Source organism: Pollicipes pollicipes, unplaced genomic scaffold (assembly GCF_011947565.3).
Source record: "Pollicipes pollicipes isolate AB1234 unplaced genomic scaffold, Ppol_2.1 Scaffold_7262;HRSCAF=8765_pilon_pilon_pilon, whole genome shotgun sequence".
NCBI classification, from domain to species: domain Eukaryota; kingdom Metazoa; phylum Arthropoda; class Thecostraca; order Pollicipedomorpha; family Pollicipedidae; genus Pollicipes; species Pollicipes pollicipes.
Window position 1 is genome coordinate 18176828 of NW_023597055.1, and position 14343 is coordinate 18191170.

General features: G+C 50.8%; 1 protein-coding gene and 1 non-coding gene across 3 annotated transcripts in view; one reads left to right on the forward strand and one right to left on the reverse strand.

Moving 5' to 3' along the window:
• Nucleotides 1-14343, forward strand: part of NetA (Netrin-A) — a 103610-nt gene that overhangs the window by 75804 nt on the left and 13463 nt on the right. For both annotated transcript variants that reach the window (XM_037238049.1, XM_037238050.1), the window contains exons 2-3: nt 9697-9885; nt 13951-14100. In XM_037238049.1, coding sequence (XP_037093944.1) covers nt 9697-9885; nt 13951-14100 — 339 coding nt within the window. The remainder of the gene's footprint in view (nt 1-9696; nt 9886-13950; nt 14101-14343) is intronic.
• On the reverse strand, nt 12655-12726 carry TRNAW-CCA (transfer RNA tryptophan (anticodon CCA)). The gene has a single exon. It is a non-coding gene; the product is annotated as a tRNA-Trp (tRNA).

The following is a 14343-nucleotide window of genomic DNA, read 5'->3' on the forward strand; positions in this document are numbered from 1 at the left end:
CTCTCTTACGTGCCCACCTTCACAAGGCTGTTTTTCGGATCAGGACCGTTTCATTCATCCTTTGCTCTACAGCTAACTCCTTCCATGGACTTTTCTGTGGCCGGATTAATTTGCCGGAAGCCTTTCAGCCCAGTCAAAGAGCCCCTACTCATTCTTCTCTTTTCTGCTGGGCTTTGATCCAATTTCTCTCGGGAGGTCTGAATAGTTTTTAGGACACGGTGGCAGTGACAGTCGGGATTCCTAACTAGATGTGCCTCTGACACATTTCTTGATCTCTGCGTAAGTCATGTACGGAAGCCACTTCACGGTAACATGGTAACGGCCCCATTTCACCATTATCTTCGCACATGATATATCTTGGCTACAATCCCGATGTGGCATGCATTTTAACGCGCGCAAGGACGGACCACAAGTGCGGGTGAAGGGTGGGATGAATCTAGGTTCAATGTGCAATATCTGAAATGGTGATCTTTGGTCAAGGCTCTGAAACAAAAGTTGCGCAGTATGACGCTACTTCATTAGATTATTGTTATTAACAATCCCATCGCCAGACTTTGTTTACTGGCCGTTTGCCTTCAAAATAAAATGTAATTGATCTTCGCTGAGATAACACACTGATGATTTTGTCTTCCAAACCGAAAACGGGGAGAAACTGAAACCGAATCATTGCAGCTGAAAATCTTTCAGTGGAGTCGCTGTCGTCACCTTGTCCTTATCGGCGGACCCCAAGCGTCAGATCCCAGCCCCAGCTCCAGAGGCGTAAAGGCACCCCTATATGAAATTGAGTCGACCTCCTAGATAAGACAGTAGTATTAGCCTCCTTCCTCGGAAAAACCAGGAGAATGGAGATATAGTTTGGTTATCTCCTGGTTATCCGTGGAATGAGGCTAATGCTGCTGCCTTATCTTTGTGAATAATCTTTCTCGCTAACGTGCTTAACAACTGACGTAATTTTGAGTCCATCTCCTACCAAACTTCAGCGTCCCACTATGATGGCGTGCACCACTATGATGACTTCAGCACCAGTATGATGACGTGCCTTGACTGTCACGAAAGGCGTTTGATTTGCGGACCCATTTGCCCCACTGCTCCCTCGTACGTGCTATCACGGCCCTCACCGGCCATCGTCACCCCAACTATCGCGGTCCTCACCGGCCATCGTCACCCCAACTATCACGGTCCCCACTGGCCATCGTCACCCCAACTGTCACGGTCCCCACTGGCCATCGTCACCCCAACTATCGCGGTCCTCACTGGCCATCGTCACCCCAACTATCACGGTCCCCACTGGCCATCGTCACCCCAACTATCACGGTCCTCGCTGGTCATCGTCACCCCAACTATCGCGGCCCCCACTGGCCATCGTCACCCCAACTATCACGGTCCCCACTGGCCATCGTCACCCCAACTATCACGGTCCCCACTGGTCATCGTCACCCCAACTATCACGGTCCTCGCTGGTCATCGTCACCCCAACTATCACGGTCCCCACTGGCCATCGTCACCCCAACTATCATGGTCCCCCACTGGCCATCGTCACCCCAACTATCACGGTCCTCGCTGGTCATCGTCACCCCAACTATCACGGTCCTCGCTGGTCATCGTCACCCCAACTATCGCGGTCCTCACTGGCCATCGTCACCGCAACTATGCTGGACAGCCATGTCCCCGTCTAATTGGGAAGTTGTCGTGTCGAGCCCGAACGTCACCCCTGCACTAACCTCACAAATTGGGCGCCGCGGCATCGGCATTCCTACACGCGTCCTGACCCGATACGATCGAGCACGGAACGTTTTTTGCCCAGCCGACGACGGGAGCATGCCAGTGGCGCCTCCAGCGGACATCACTTTCGATGGGCTCGTCAGTCGTGTTCAGATGTCGCATTCGGACACGTGCGTGCTGGGATGCTGGCGCCGCCGTGTCAGCTGAGAGTCGCTGTCGCCGCCGGGAAAGTCCTCTCTGAGCGCGTTCCTGGAGCCGCCCATGCAGCCGTCTCCATGAATAAAGATGCCGTGTCTGTCGCCGGCCGAGAAATGCCCCTGTTTGTGTCAGGCAGCGCTGGAGCCCAGCACCGGACGCGGTGACACATCGGTGAGGCGTCCGGTGACCGAGGCATCTGATCTGACCTGACCCGCGCCGCTCGGGCATCCGGCGACAGGCTGACCTGACCTGACTTGACCTGCTCGGGCGTTTGGCTGCGGGTTCTCTGCCGGACACCTTTTACGATTTCCGCTCGGCTGATTTGGTGGATCACATCTTGTGTTTGTGTTATCTGTATTATTATTTACATCTTTTGTGGGGTCAGTGCATTTACACGAGTGCTGCAACACCTGCTACAGGACGGCAAAGTCTAAGGTCAGATGATAAGAGCTCTTCGAATGGTGTTCTCCGTCCTAACGCCTAATTAGCTAGGTAAGTCATCGTGATGACACGCGTTTTGAACAGTACGGACTGCTTGTTACACTATTTCCAAGACAGCAAAGCGTTCAAGGTGGCAGCTGCCGACCGCATGAATATCAAACGACGCCTCAAGCCATGCAGGCATGCATAATGAATGGGTGGTCGGTTGCCGGAACCACCGGAGTGAAACGTGCGCTGTGAGAACCCGTGTTTATCCATTACTGCCGTCACGTCACCAGGGTAACCAATGGCCATGCATGGTCATCGCAGCACCAGCTGGTCACAATAGTTGAGGATGATGAAGCGTTGCTCGTGCTTGTTGCCCCGCCGGCGTTCCAGTCAACGGATACCGTCATTTCGTGCTGCTGTTTTGCGTTTGAGGAGTTTATCTTCCGCTGTTGGCTAGTTGGCGATAACATTTTCTTCAAAATCAGAGGAACCTCCACGACTTAGCACCATGTCACGTGATGACGTGCAAACGTGAGAAAAAGAACACGCTTCAGATCGGCTTTATTCTTGACAAATGTGTGACTCCATTGGTGCATTGCTGAACGATTTTTCAAACAAATTTCGCAGACGGGTACAGTGTTTGACGGTTTTAAATGCGCCGAATATGCACCTGGGGATGACTGCAAACTGTGTTTACTGGTGGAACCGTTTTCGTGCCCAGACAAAAGTATTTCAATTCTTATCCCATGTTCCTCTATTCTTCAGTGCCTTTGACCATGCCTGCAGAATTTCAGCTTCAGTTGAGCTATGCATGAAATGAAATGGTGTTCGTGAAAAAAGTGATTGTGTTAACACTCTTGGCTGCTTCTCCGTTTTAGCCTTCCTCCGTTTCAACTACCGGTGCCAGCCATCAAAGCAAAGCTCTTGTATGTCTGCATCGTTTTCTGACATAATTCATAAGGAATTCTGGCAATTTGTAAACAGCTGCACGCATACCATCGCATCGTATCTTCTCTCGCGAGATTGCACTTTAATCTAATTTTCTGCAGCGACTTGAGATTGTTTACAGGGGAAATGGTGCGCAAAATTGCTGGTCCAAAGCAGTTAGGATGTAGGTCAGAACAAGAAGTCGCTTCGACATTTTCAAGCTGAAAGTTTAGGCTGAAACCGGTCAGTTACACATGCTCAAAGACACGGATGCGCACAGTCCTTTGCTTGCTTCTTTACACAACATGACGCGCGCAATGACGCGGGGGCGTAAGAGCATGCAAGGAAAGCATGAAGGATAGCCCCCGTTTATATTCCATTTTCCCATGCATCATCAAGGGTTACAGTCAAACGTTATAAGTGCGAGGATCTTGCAAACAAGGCATTCTGTTCTGACGCTTACACATGGGTGTAACCACTGGGGAGGGGAAGGGAAGGGATAGGTAGACGTGTCCCACAATTTTTATGAAGTGTCATTTTATCCTGTCCAGTTTTGCGATAGAACGCACGCTTTTCGCGTTTCCTCATTCAAAATGTCATTTTTACATCAGGTTTTCTTTCCAGACTTCAGTTCGATCCCCCAGCCCTGAATGATGCCATGAATCTCAGAAATATGGTTACACCGACGCGCCTACACGATGGTAATCAAACTCCCAGGGGTGGAAAGTCGCAGTTTTGAGCTTCGTTCCTGTCCATGCAGCGCTTGTGTTTGAGTTTGACTTTCCAGGGTCATGGGGATAGCTGCCCCAGCTCATCACATAGCTCTTAGGTGTACGGGAAGCAAAGTATAGAGATTTCCACGATTTTTGTGTGCAAACCAGTCACCACAGCATGATTGGTGTGATCAGTGCTGCAAGTCCGCGTGCACGGAGAACATGCACTCGTTTTTGAATGAATCCATCAGCTAGATGCATGGGAGGAGCAATTGATCGCGCTCGTCATATCATTACATCGAGCGCTATGGTCATGACGTTTCGTCCCAGGTGGTTGGACGGCAGCGTTTACGGCCGCATGTCCCGCCGTGTCGGGATATTTTCCACCTCTGCTGCCAGCAGCGGCGCGGGATATGGTCTGGTGTCTCTCAGGGGAGTCGTATGGCCCCGCCACATTTCACGGCGGCCGACACTGCCGCTCCCGAAGTCGTAACCCGGCCACCATTTCGGTACTGCCGTCGGATCGCCAAATCGGTAATTGATACCTGAGAGACAGGGGCGTGGCCAGTCCCGCACCCAGCGACACAGATGTCATACACAACGAGATAGCTCGCCGGGGCGGTAGCCGCGTTGCAATTACATTCCTAGCGACACCATTTGTCGGGAGCACTCAGCAGGTGTTTCCCAGCCTCCCGTTTCGGCCGCCTGGCGTCGCCCCTGCGCAGGCCTCATCTGGCCGTGAGCACTTAGCGGGGCGGGTCGGCGGCTGGGAACGCGCCCGCGCCGTATATCGTCGGCGGCGGCGGCGACCCCGTAAGGCCGGCCGGGGCCGGCGGCGATTGACGAGGCGACACGGCGCGCCCCCGGGCGATTCATGGCTGGCCCCTGGGGACTCGCGGTCGTCGGGCGGTGGGCTCCGGCCGGGTGAACTTCATCACGGCTGGAGACAGCCGAAGACCGGGGTCATTCGCTCCAGAGCTCCCAGTGTCGTGGCTGGGGTCTGGGGCGTGCGCCTTTGTGAAGGTTAGTTCGGGAACGAGCTCGAAAAATGCCACTGGCGGGGGATTCGGAGGTTTCCTCCTGTCTTACCGCGCGTGATTCAAAGCTCGCACCATGTTTTGCCATGGGATCATTAATGTCATTAATCCTGATTCCGAATTAATTATTCCTTCAAGGGCTTACGAGCTTTTGGCGAATTCGGCAATCATCTTCCTAATTTTCTCCTAACGGTGTCAAAGGATGACATACAACATACAACATCTCCCGACTTTGGTATCAAATGATTTCAACAAATTAGTAGCCTTGCAGTCAGGTTTGGTAAAAGGTAAAATGATCGTCACTAATTTATGACGCTAGATCGCTTTACATATTTCCCTTACTGCACTGCACAACCGTTGAACGAAAAATCGCATCATTCAAGTCAGCCATCTCAGGTACATCGGTGATTTACGACGAAGCGTCCACGGTGGTCCTATGGTGCCAATTTGGCATGGCAAGCTGCCGCGGTCCTGGTGCACGAGCCCGACGAAGATTAATGGCGTTGTTGTAAATGATGCAGGGTGGCCGAGCACTGAATCACGGCTGCGGGATAGTCTGAGTCGTGAATCCTTGCTGGCGCGCCCATCGATTCAAACACAGGCAGCGTACTCATGATCAGTACCGAGAAAATGCACGGAGCTTTTTTGTTGAAGGCCAACGAGACAACAGGTTCAAAGAAGCACCATGAATATAGGAAAACTTATGCAGCTTACGAGTGCTAGTGACTTTACTGGGAAAAAGAGAATGCTGCGTGACCGTGTCAGAAGAAGTTGAAGAGCGATATCAGCAAAACAGGTTTACTTTGGGGCAAAGGCATAATTTCTCAACATCGGTATTTTCTCATTATTTCTTACCATGAGGCGGTCACCCCTCGGGCAGTCAAATGCGCCTTAGGTCTCATATTTTGGCCACTGCACTTCGGCACTTCGATGGCCCTCTTTCATAACTGCATTGTTTTTGTTTGCATCGTTCAGGTATTGCCAGACCGTGGTGATTACGTTTAGGAAAGCTTTGTCAAGTGAAAAAGGCTGAGGCTGAAGTTGGAAGCCCGCGCTCTCAAAACCCAAAACGGTTTTACGCGTTAGCTTGAGCGCTTCTCAGAAAAAAATCATCGACGATGAGATGCCTCCACAGCAGACTTACTGTTGATGGCAAAGCGTATCTAACACCGAGCAAAAGATCAGCTTCACTTCATTCATTGAGGAGTGGGTCTGGAGAAACCAAGTACGTCATATTTCCCCAAACCCCGAGCTTCTTGTTTGCTTTTTGTAGTGCTTTTTAGTGACTTCTTGGTGATTCGGGTACCACATTCACGGGGCCGAGACGAATAGGGCGGTGGGGGGGGGGGGGGGGGGGGGGAGATAAGGCCTCCATATAGGCGCAAAGGTTCATCCATGAACTGAAACATATCGGGGAAGAGTGAGATGATACTCGTTGGTGGAACTTATATTTAAAATATCTACCATATTATAGCTAATGGAAATTTATCAGAATCTTTTCGGATCGGCAGTCGTAGAGACGGGAAAGCAGAGACGGTAAGGGTCTGGGCAAAAGCTCTGTGCTCTTCTTCGTGGGCTTTCCATTCTTACATGACTAACAAACGCTGCATGCAAGGCCAAAAATGATGATAATTACTTGCAGACAAATTACCTCAACGGTCTGTTTTCGGCACATCAGATGGTCTCAGTAAGTCTAGTTTCATGTTTATATACCCACAAGTGCAGATAATTCCAGTGATGTCCAAAATGATATTTCGTCAGACGTGCACAAGCTGCCAAGTACGGTTACGACAAGCTGAACGTTCTTTCCACAAAAGCAGGTTAGCAAAACTAATGCATCGTGTCCAGACATGCTGGAGTAGGCGAATGGATCCCCCACACATGCTAGCGGTGGTACTGCTACTTTGATCTCTGACATATTTAGGGAAGTTAAGCCAGCTCATATTTTGATAGGAAATCAGGACTATAGTGTGATGATATATATATATATATACGCATGTATATGCATACATACATACATCTATATATATATATATATATATATATATATATTTGACCAAATAGCCACAATATTGATCCTATTTTGCCATTCGGGTGAGCTTCCTGGATTACTCACTCTAAGTAATATGTTTTAAAAACAAAATTTTGACCAGGGTCATAGCAGGCCAGTGACCTACTTTGTCCTTTAAAAAGTCCATGAAACAGTCTGTTGCGGTCCTCACCATTAATCAATTTGAAATGAGTACCAGGAACTACCCCATGATACCAAGCTCTCGAGTAAAGAACATGTTAATTTTGACCTCGTTTTGACCTTCACACCTAAACCTAGGTCAATGGAAGTGGTTGTAATTATAAATTCAATTGGTCTATTACCTAAGAAACTATTTCAGATGTGTATGGCTTCTTCTAACATTCCGCTGTTGCGCCGTGTTGGACGATTCCGTAGAAACGCTCTTCGCTGACAGGCATTATCTGACTGACACGCCATAGAGCGGCGACCTTACAAGGTGCATTTTGTTTTTGCATCAAAAGATCCGCTATTCAATTTTTTACAGCTATACGAAGTTTCGCCCGACTACGCTGCGGCGTTCAGAAAAGATTCTGGAAAATCTTTGTAGAGGGTCATTTTGACCCTCGCTCACCCGAACGCGTGTTAAAGCAGGATGAGGCATCACTGTGGTCACTACTTCATCTGAATTTTACTGTGCGAGGAAAGCGTCTACGTAGCCTCATGCGTTCGAGTACACTATCGCTCGGCCGCAGTTTCCGGTCCACGTCCAACCAGCTGATGGGAAGTCATCTTCAGTCCCTGACAATATTAGTTCCAACAAAAACAGATGATAGGAGCCGTTACAATACGAGTGTTGATCCTTCGTCTCCAATCTTTGTGCTTTTTGTTCTGAATATGACTTAACTGAGGCGCGAAAGCGAGACCGGAGGTTTTCATATTAGGTACCGTCTGCAGCCTCCGCTGCCGTACGCTAGATGGCAGGTGCTGTCGGGTCCTGCATTTATAGGCAGGCCCGCAGGTCATGAAATCTGGTGACACGTCTGTCAGCACCATCCCGTTCGTCATTGTCTGGTACGTAAGACCAAAACACACATTAGAGCGCTGCAATGTGGTTACGTCTTTTGAAAACAACGGATAAAATGGTATTCGAGCATTATTCACACAATGTCAACATGAGGCGGTATTAAGCTCCATTGAGTTAACGCAATTTCATGCAAATTTTCAAGATTGTGCTCTTCTCTTTTATGGTTTATTCGACAGTCATCTTGCCTCGCGGGCACCAATTAACCTCACGATATTCGAGGAGATGCGAGCAGGTCACTTCGCTTCGTTATCTCCGATTTCACTCCGCGATAAACTCACCGGGTGAAACGTCAACTGATGCCAAAGTTGCAGTGGGACTCCCCCCTCGTGCCTGCGAACAATGGCTCGCTTGATTTCGAAGACTCCAGCCATTCCTCACGCCTTTTCGGAGTAAGCGGTCGGCCCCGGCCGCGGCGGCGCCCCGACTAGCCAGGGACTGGCGCCGGAGCGCCCCGCCAAAACTCCCCTCTCCCGCCATCCCCGCGAGCGAGACGCCGCGTATGGCGTAATTTGATTTGATAACCGCCGCAGGGGCCGGCCACCGGTGGCCAAACAGATCATAAACCATTTATACAACACCCCTCGCGCTCCATTTGTTTGGAGCCACGGGCGGCACCCCTTCATCAGCAGGGGCGTAGTCAGCGCTCACCGGAGGGGAGCACGTGAAGATATGGCGGCCGTGATCGGGGTTGGGCTGCCCCGCCTGCTACTAAATTGTGCATGTGATATGTATAGTTTTTTCAGAGCAGCGGCCTGTGGCCCACTGAAGAATTGCATAACGCTTTGAGGCTGCGGCTAGCAAACACGGAGCACGAGAACAATACGTGTCTTATGGGTTTTTGTACGCCATCTATGGGTGTCACTGCCACATTTTGATCCTTTTTTCAGCATCAGATCATGCACGTGCAGCTGCACCTATGTACTTACATTAATGCCTCTCACAGTTTGGCGACGGAATGTGCTTTGCTGTGTTGCTGTCGGACATCTTTATGTCCTCCACCGCGCGCCCACTTGTGCGCGCCCTTGCCGCCCACGAAATATTAGCGCGATTGGGAACGTATTGCAAATAACGACAACAAATTGCAGGCTCCCCTTCCCGGAGATTTACGACGTCCGCTAACCATAGATCAGCGAGGAACAGATGCGCTGCTCCAGTCACGTGACTGCATCACCAGAACCCCGGCTTGGTCACGTGACACGGCGCGCCGGGCCGCACGTGCGCCGCGGGGAGGGAGAGGGGCTGGCGCGTGCCCACGTGACGTTGATGGCTTAACCAGGCGTAGATGGGAACTTATGCCCCACGCCGTGCGGTTAGAAGAGTATGCGGTAAACATGCCCTCCGAGTGACCACCGTTCTGAGTCGGACTTCAGTGCCAGCGTTAAAACAGGTTAGGTGTATTTGTGATTCATAAAAGAGTGTGATAACAGAAAAAAGACAGCAGTATCGTGGCATCTAGTGTGACACTATGGGGTCCGGAAGTGGGCCCCATAGTGTTACATAGTGTAACACTATGTAGCACTATGGGGACCCCATGTCAAACACGGCCGTAACGCTCGCCTTTCCTCGCCGTTGCAGCGTGCAACTGCAACCTGCACGCGCGCCGCTGCCGGTTCAACATGGAGCTGTACAAGCTGTCGGGGCGGGAGAGCGGCGGCGTGTGCCTCAACTGCCGCCACAACACGGCCGGCCGCCACTGCCACTACTGCCGCGAGGGCTTCTTCCGCGACCCCAGCCGGCCCATCCAGCACCGCAAGGCCTGCAAGCGTGAGTACACGGCGGCAGGGGAGAACCCGTTCGGTGCAGCGAGGTCCGTCAGCGTGACCACAGGGTGATAGCGCTGAAGCTATTCAGTACTGCAAGGCCCCCAAGCGTGAGTACAGGCAGGCGTACGAACGGGGCCGAAACATGCGGCACTACAACATGTGAGAACCGCGATTTAACATTAGGGACAGCGACCGGTTTAAACCTTCAGCTTTGTAAGGTCTGAGAACATGATACGACCCTCTGGGGAGAGCGGCGCAGCTTTGTTGGATACCTGGTCTGAAATGACACAACTATAAGTATATGCTGTGTCGAACTGGGTCATGCTGAGGTGTTAACCCCCTAAAAGTATCTCATGTCATGTCCTCAGTATCTCACGTCATACCCTCGGTACTTCACGCCATGCACTCAGTATCTCACGTCATACCCTCAGTACTTCACGCCATGCGCTCAGAATTTCACGTCATACACTCAGGATCTGACGTCATGCTCTCAGCATCTCATGTCATGCCCTCAGTGTCTCGTATCATGCCCTCAGTATCTCACGGCATGTCCTCAGCATCTTACGTCAAGGCGAGCAGCATGTGAGCAAAGTCTCGCCTCATAGAGGGGCAGCCCTCCGGCACCGTTCTCAGGGTCATGGCCGACGTCGTTTTGGCGCATGACACAGTGGCCCGCGGGCTTCGATTGAGACAAATTGCCGCAGCGGCAACCAGCGCGTCCTGTTTGTCAGCGCCCTTCCGCCGGGTGTCCGCGAACTGGTGCGCCTCACCGACGCGGCGAACGGCTCGCCTCTCTCATTGGGCGCATCTCGGCCTGCCGAGAATCGGCACTTGCGCGCCAGCGCCGCGTCCTCAGAACCGGTGGGGTGGCCGAGGCCATAGTTCACGTCATCACGGGCTGCGTGCGTGCAAAGCATCGCCTTGTCTGGTGCCGTGTCCGACCGACAGCAGCTGCTGCGGGCTGGGTTGTGATCCCGGACGCGTTATTTTGTGGAGGTTGTTGTTCGTTCTTTCTAGACACTGTTGTGTGGAGTTAGCTTTGTTGCAAAACAAGCTCATTAATTGGTCTGCCGAGAGCTACACTGCCGTTGTGATAGCAGCAGTGATAACTTCACCAACAAGCATTGCGCAAATACCGCCTCCTTTATATGGGTGAGGACGAGGTCTTGTTTATAGCGCGTGCAGTTTTGCCGTGGGGCCAAATTAAGTATGTCTTTACTTCGGAGTGAGACATCCCTAGCACGTCGGGGAATGTTTGTGTATTCCGTGGTCGCGGTAAAACGTTGTGTCGGTCAGTTACCTGTCTTCAATTCAAGATAAGGACAAGCAGGGTATCGCGCGATCTTCCCACACATGAATCAGGCCATTGGGGGTTTGAAACAGAGCGCAAGTGACGTCATGAATAAGGAACGCTATTTTTAGATATAAAACTTCCCGCGCATAGCAGAACATTGCATGAGGAGGATTATACAACCGTTATCTCTTCCTTAGATATGCATACGGCATGCGCAGTCGGTAAAACTTGCATGATACCAAGTGCACAACAAGTCATCTCATTACTTCATGCCCCTTTTCATCAGGTAGTGTTTCAAAGAGCCAAGAACGCCTTGAGGCCAAATTTCGCGATTTTTTAAATAGAAAGCATTGAGCGGTGGGAAAGTCCGCGAGGAAGAATTCGAGGAAACCGACTCAATATACGGAATCGGGTGCGTTTAGATCAAAGTACAGGGGTATGTAATATATACACCCGTACTTTGATCTAACCACGTATATAATAAAAAAGGGCACTGATACTACAACGGTGCACTGACTCGGAACATCATAAAAAGTACGTGACGTCACCTAAAATCTGTCCTGCCCGGCTTTGTTTATTGTTTACCAAGAGCTGCATGACAAAGATTCCAGGCGATATCTCGTAGACTCTTCGTTGGAAGAGCAAAATCTGTTGAGTGTGTTTGATGGCTTTGAGACAACCGTGACGCGGCGTTTGTAAAAGCATACAGGTGCGGTAAAGCAAGAAGGCAAGCGGTACGAAATGTGGCCATGGCATATCATGCGAGTCAATGGTTAAATACTCTCAGCTATGTCCTGGTATTGCATTAGTTCCGTAGCTTCGCCATGGGGTGGAAGTCGTTGAACACGTTCCCAAAGCAACGGGAGTCGATAATTTAGTCACGGGGTGTCGCTAATCGAACGGCACAAATAACCAGCATCACTTGATACGCAAATTTTGTGCTGTGCTGCGGTTATCGTTGGTGGGTACTTGAATATTCCATACCGTACACGAGGTGTAGAATTCCGCTAAATTTGAATTAAACCTAGAAGATAGCACCCCTCTGAGTGAGTGATTAAACCCTCATCACACATCTTAAAGGTGAAGGTATGAGCTCATACTCTTTCCTTATTTATTCATTTTTGTTTGAGGAATCCGGTTAACCAGTGCCTACTGGCATAATACAGGTCGGTGATTTTCAGCAGAGGGTCTCGTTATGCTCAAAAACATAGCTGAATGCTTTTTTGATTGATTGATTTTCAGTAGAAGATCCCATACTGCTCCAAAATATGAACTGGAGGCTTCTCTTATTCATTTTACGTGCCGTAAAGGTACGTAAAATTCCAAGTCTGAAGCAGTACGTTTCATTTTTCCCATAAGATGCTCGGAATTGCTGTCGTTTGAAGTATTCATCGCACGAGGTGAACAGTATGGGTTGCAGCTTTGTTTTACATAACCGACATGTTTGTCCGCGATGATCTAGCTGGCGAAAAACTTTGACCCCGACGTGATTTGAACACGCAACCTTCTGATCTGGAGTCAGACGCGCTACCGTTGCGCCACGGAGCCACGAGGGGGCGCGGGCGAAAATGTAGACCGATATTTAGAGCTCATAGAACAACGATGCTCAGTGCGTTATTTTTTGGTTATTGTTTAATTCTGCCCAGAAATTTTTCATGCAAATTTGTTAGAATTGTCTTTTCAATGCTTACATTACAATTCATGAAGCGCATGCTGCTCTGATATGTTTGGATATTTCTTATTGCTTTGTGGAGGAACAAAATGCAACAAATTATTGGCAACTTTGAATTACCTTCATGAACATGGCTACCTCAACATAGGCAGATCCAAAATGCCACATGGTGCGGGCAACGCCGATAGGCGTGTGAAAGATATTTTAAATCCTGATTCCCAAACAAAGCGTCGACTTTGGCTTCCTTTTACATGATGGGAGTCTGAAACAAGCTTCCCAACACAAAAGTTGCTTGAATTTTCTTGAACGTACGGCAGGCATGCACTACCCACTTTTGAGGATTACCCAGCTGGCCACCCTGGATTCGCCACGTTACTCAGGCACATAACCAAAGTACACGCGCGCATCCCACCGCGAGAAATTCAGTCGTTCTTAACTGAATATCGCATCAGGCATGCAATTATGTCCTGCTCTGAATGAAGCGTGTAATACACACAACTTCTTGCAGACTGTAACCAGGGCGATCTAGTGGGAACAGCCTGGTACACTTGGGGCAGGGGGCAACGGACTGAACTACAGGCACTATGATACGCAGTTGCGCCTTCAGCTCTCGTCAGGAGGGCATGCAGAAGAGACGAAAGTTTTGAACCGGATCATTCTGGCGATCGTGTCAATGCCGGTCTGCGAAATGGTCCTGTCCGCTAACCAATGCCCCTTCAAATTCTTCTGCATGTCCATCTAACCGGTACCTTGTCCCGAGCGGTGGGCACAACAGCGCAGCTACTTCTTCCGGTCTCCGCCTGTACCTGTCTTGACAAGGCCCGCGCCGTGGATTATCAGATACCCCCCCCCCCCCCCCCACGTCAAGGGTCACGGACCCACCTCCCACCGGGGCATATGCCTCCACCGCATCGTAGATTCATTCACAGACGCTGAATACGCGTGTGTACGAATCCGGGTTGCATTTCAGGCGTTTTCAGGAAAAGGGCATTGTCATTGCAGCACCCCGTGAGGAAACCCTGCGTGCGCCCCTGCCGCTGGCCGCACTGCTCGCGACGCGCGCCTGGCGCCGCCTCTGACCGGATCGGCCGTGTTCGCAGCGTGTGCCTGTCACCCGATCGGCGCGCAGGGCAAGACGTGCAACCAGACGACCGGCCAGTGCACGTGCAAGGACGGTGTCACCGGGCTCACCTGCAACCGCTGCGACAAGGGCTACCAGCAGAGCCGCTCGCCGATCGCGCCCTGCATCAGTGAGTGCCGGCTCATCTGGAGAGCTCGGGTCTGAGTCCGTGGAGGCAATTTCGAGTCTGACTCGCTGTGTGGAGGTGTGGGCGGACTGGGGTGGGATGGAGATCTGACTCGTGCTCTGAGGAGCACAGTGCAACGATTAGTTGATATCGATACGGGTTAAGAAGTGATTCACATCTGGAATCGGTTCCGATGCCCGATATTGTCTTTTTCACTGACCGCTGTTTGAAGAGATGCCATGCGTG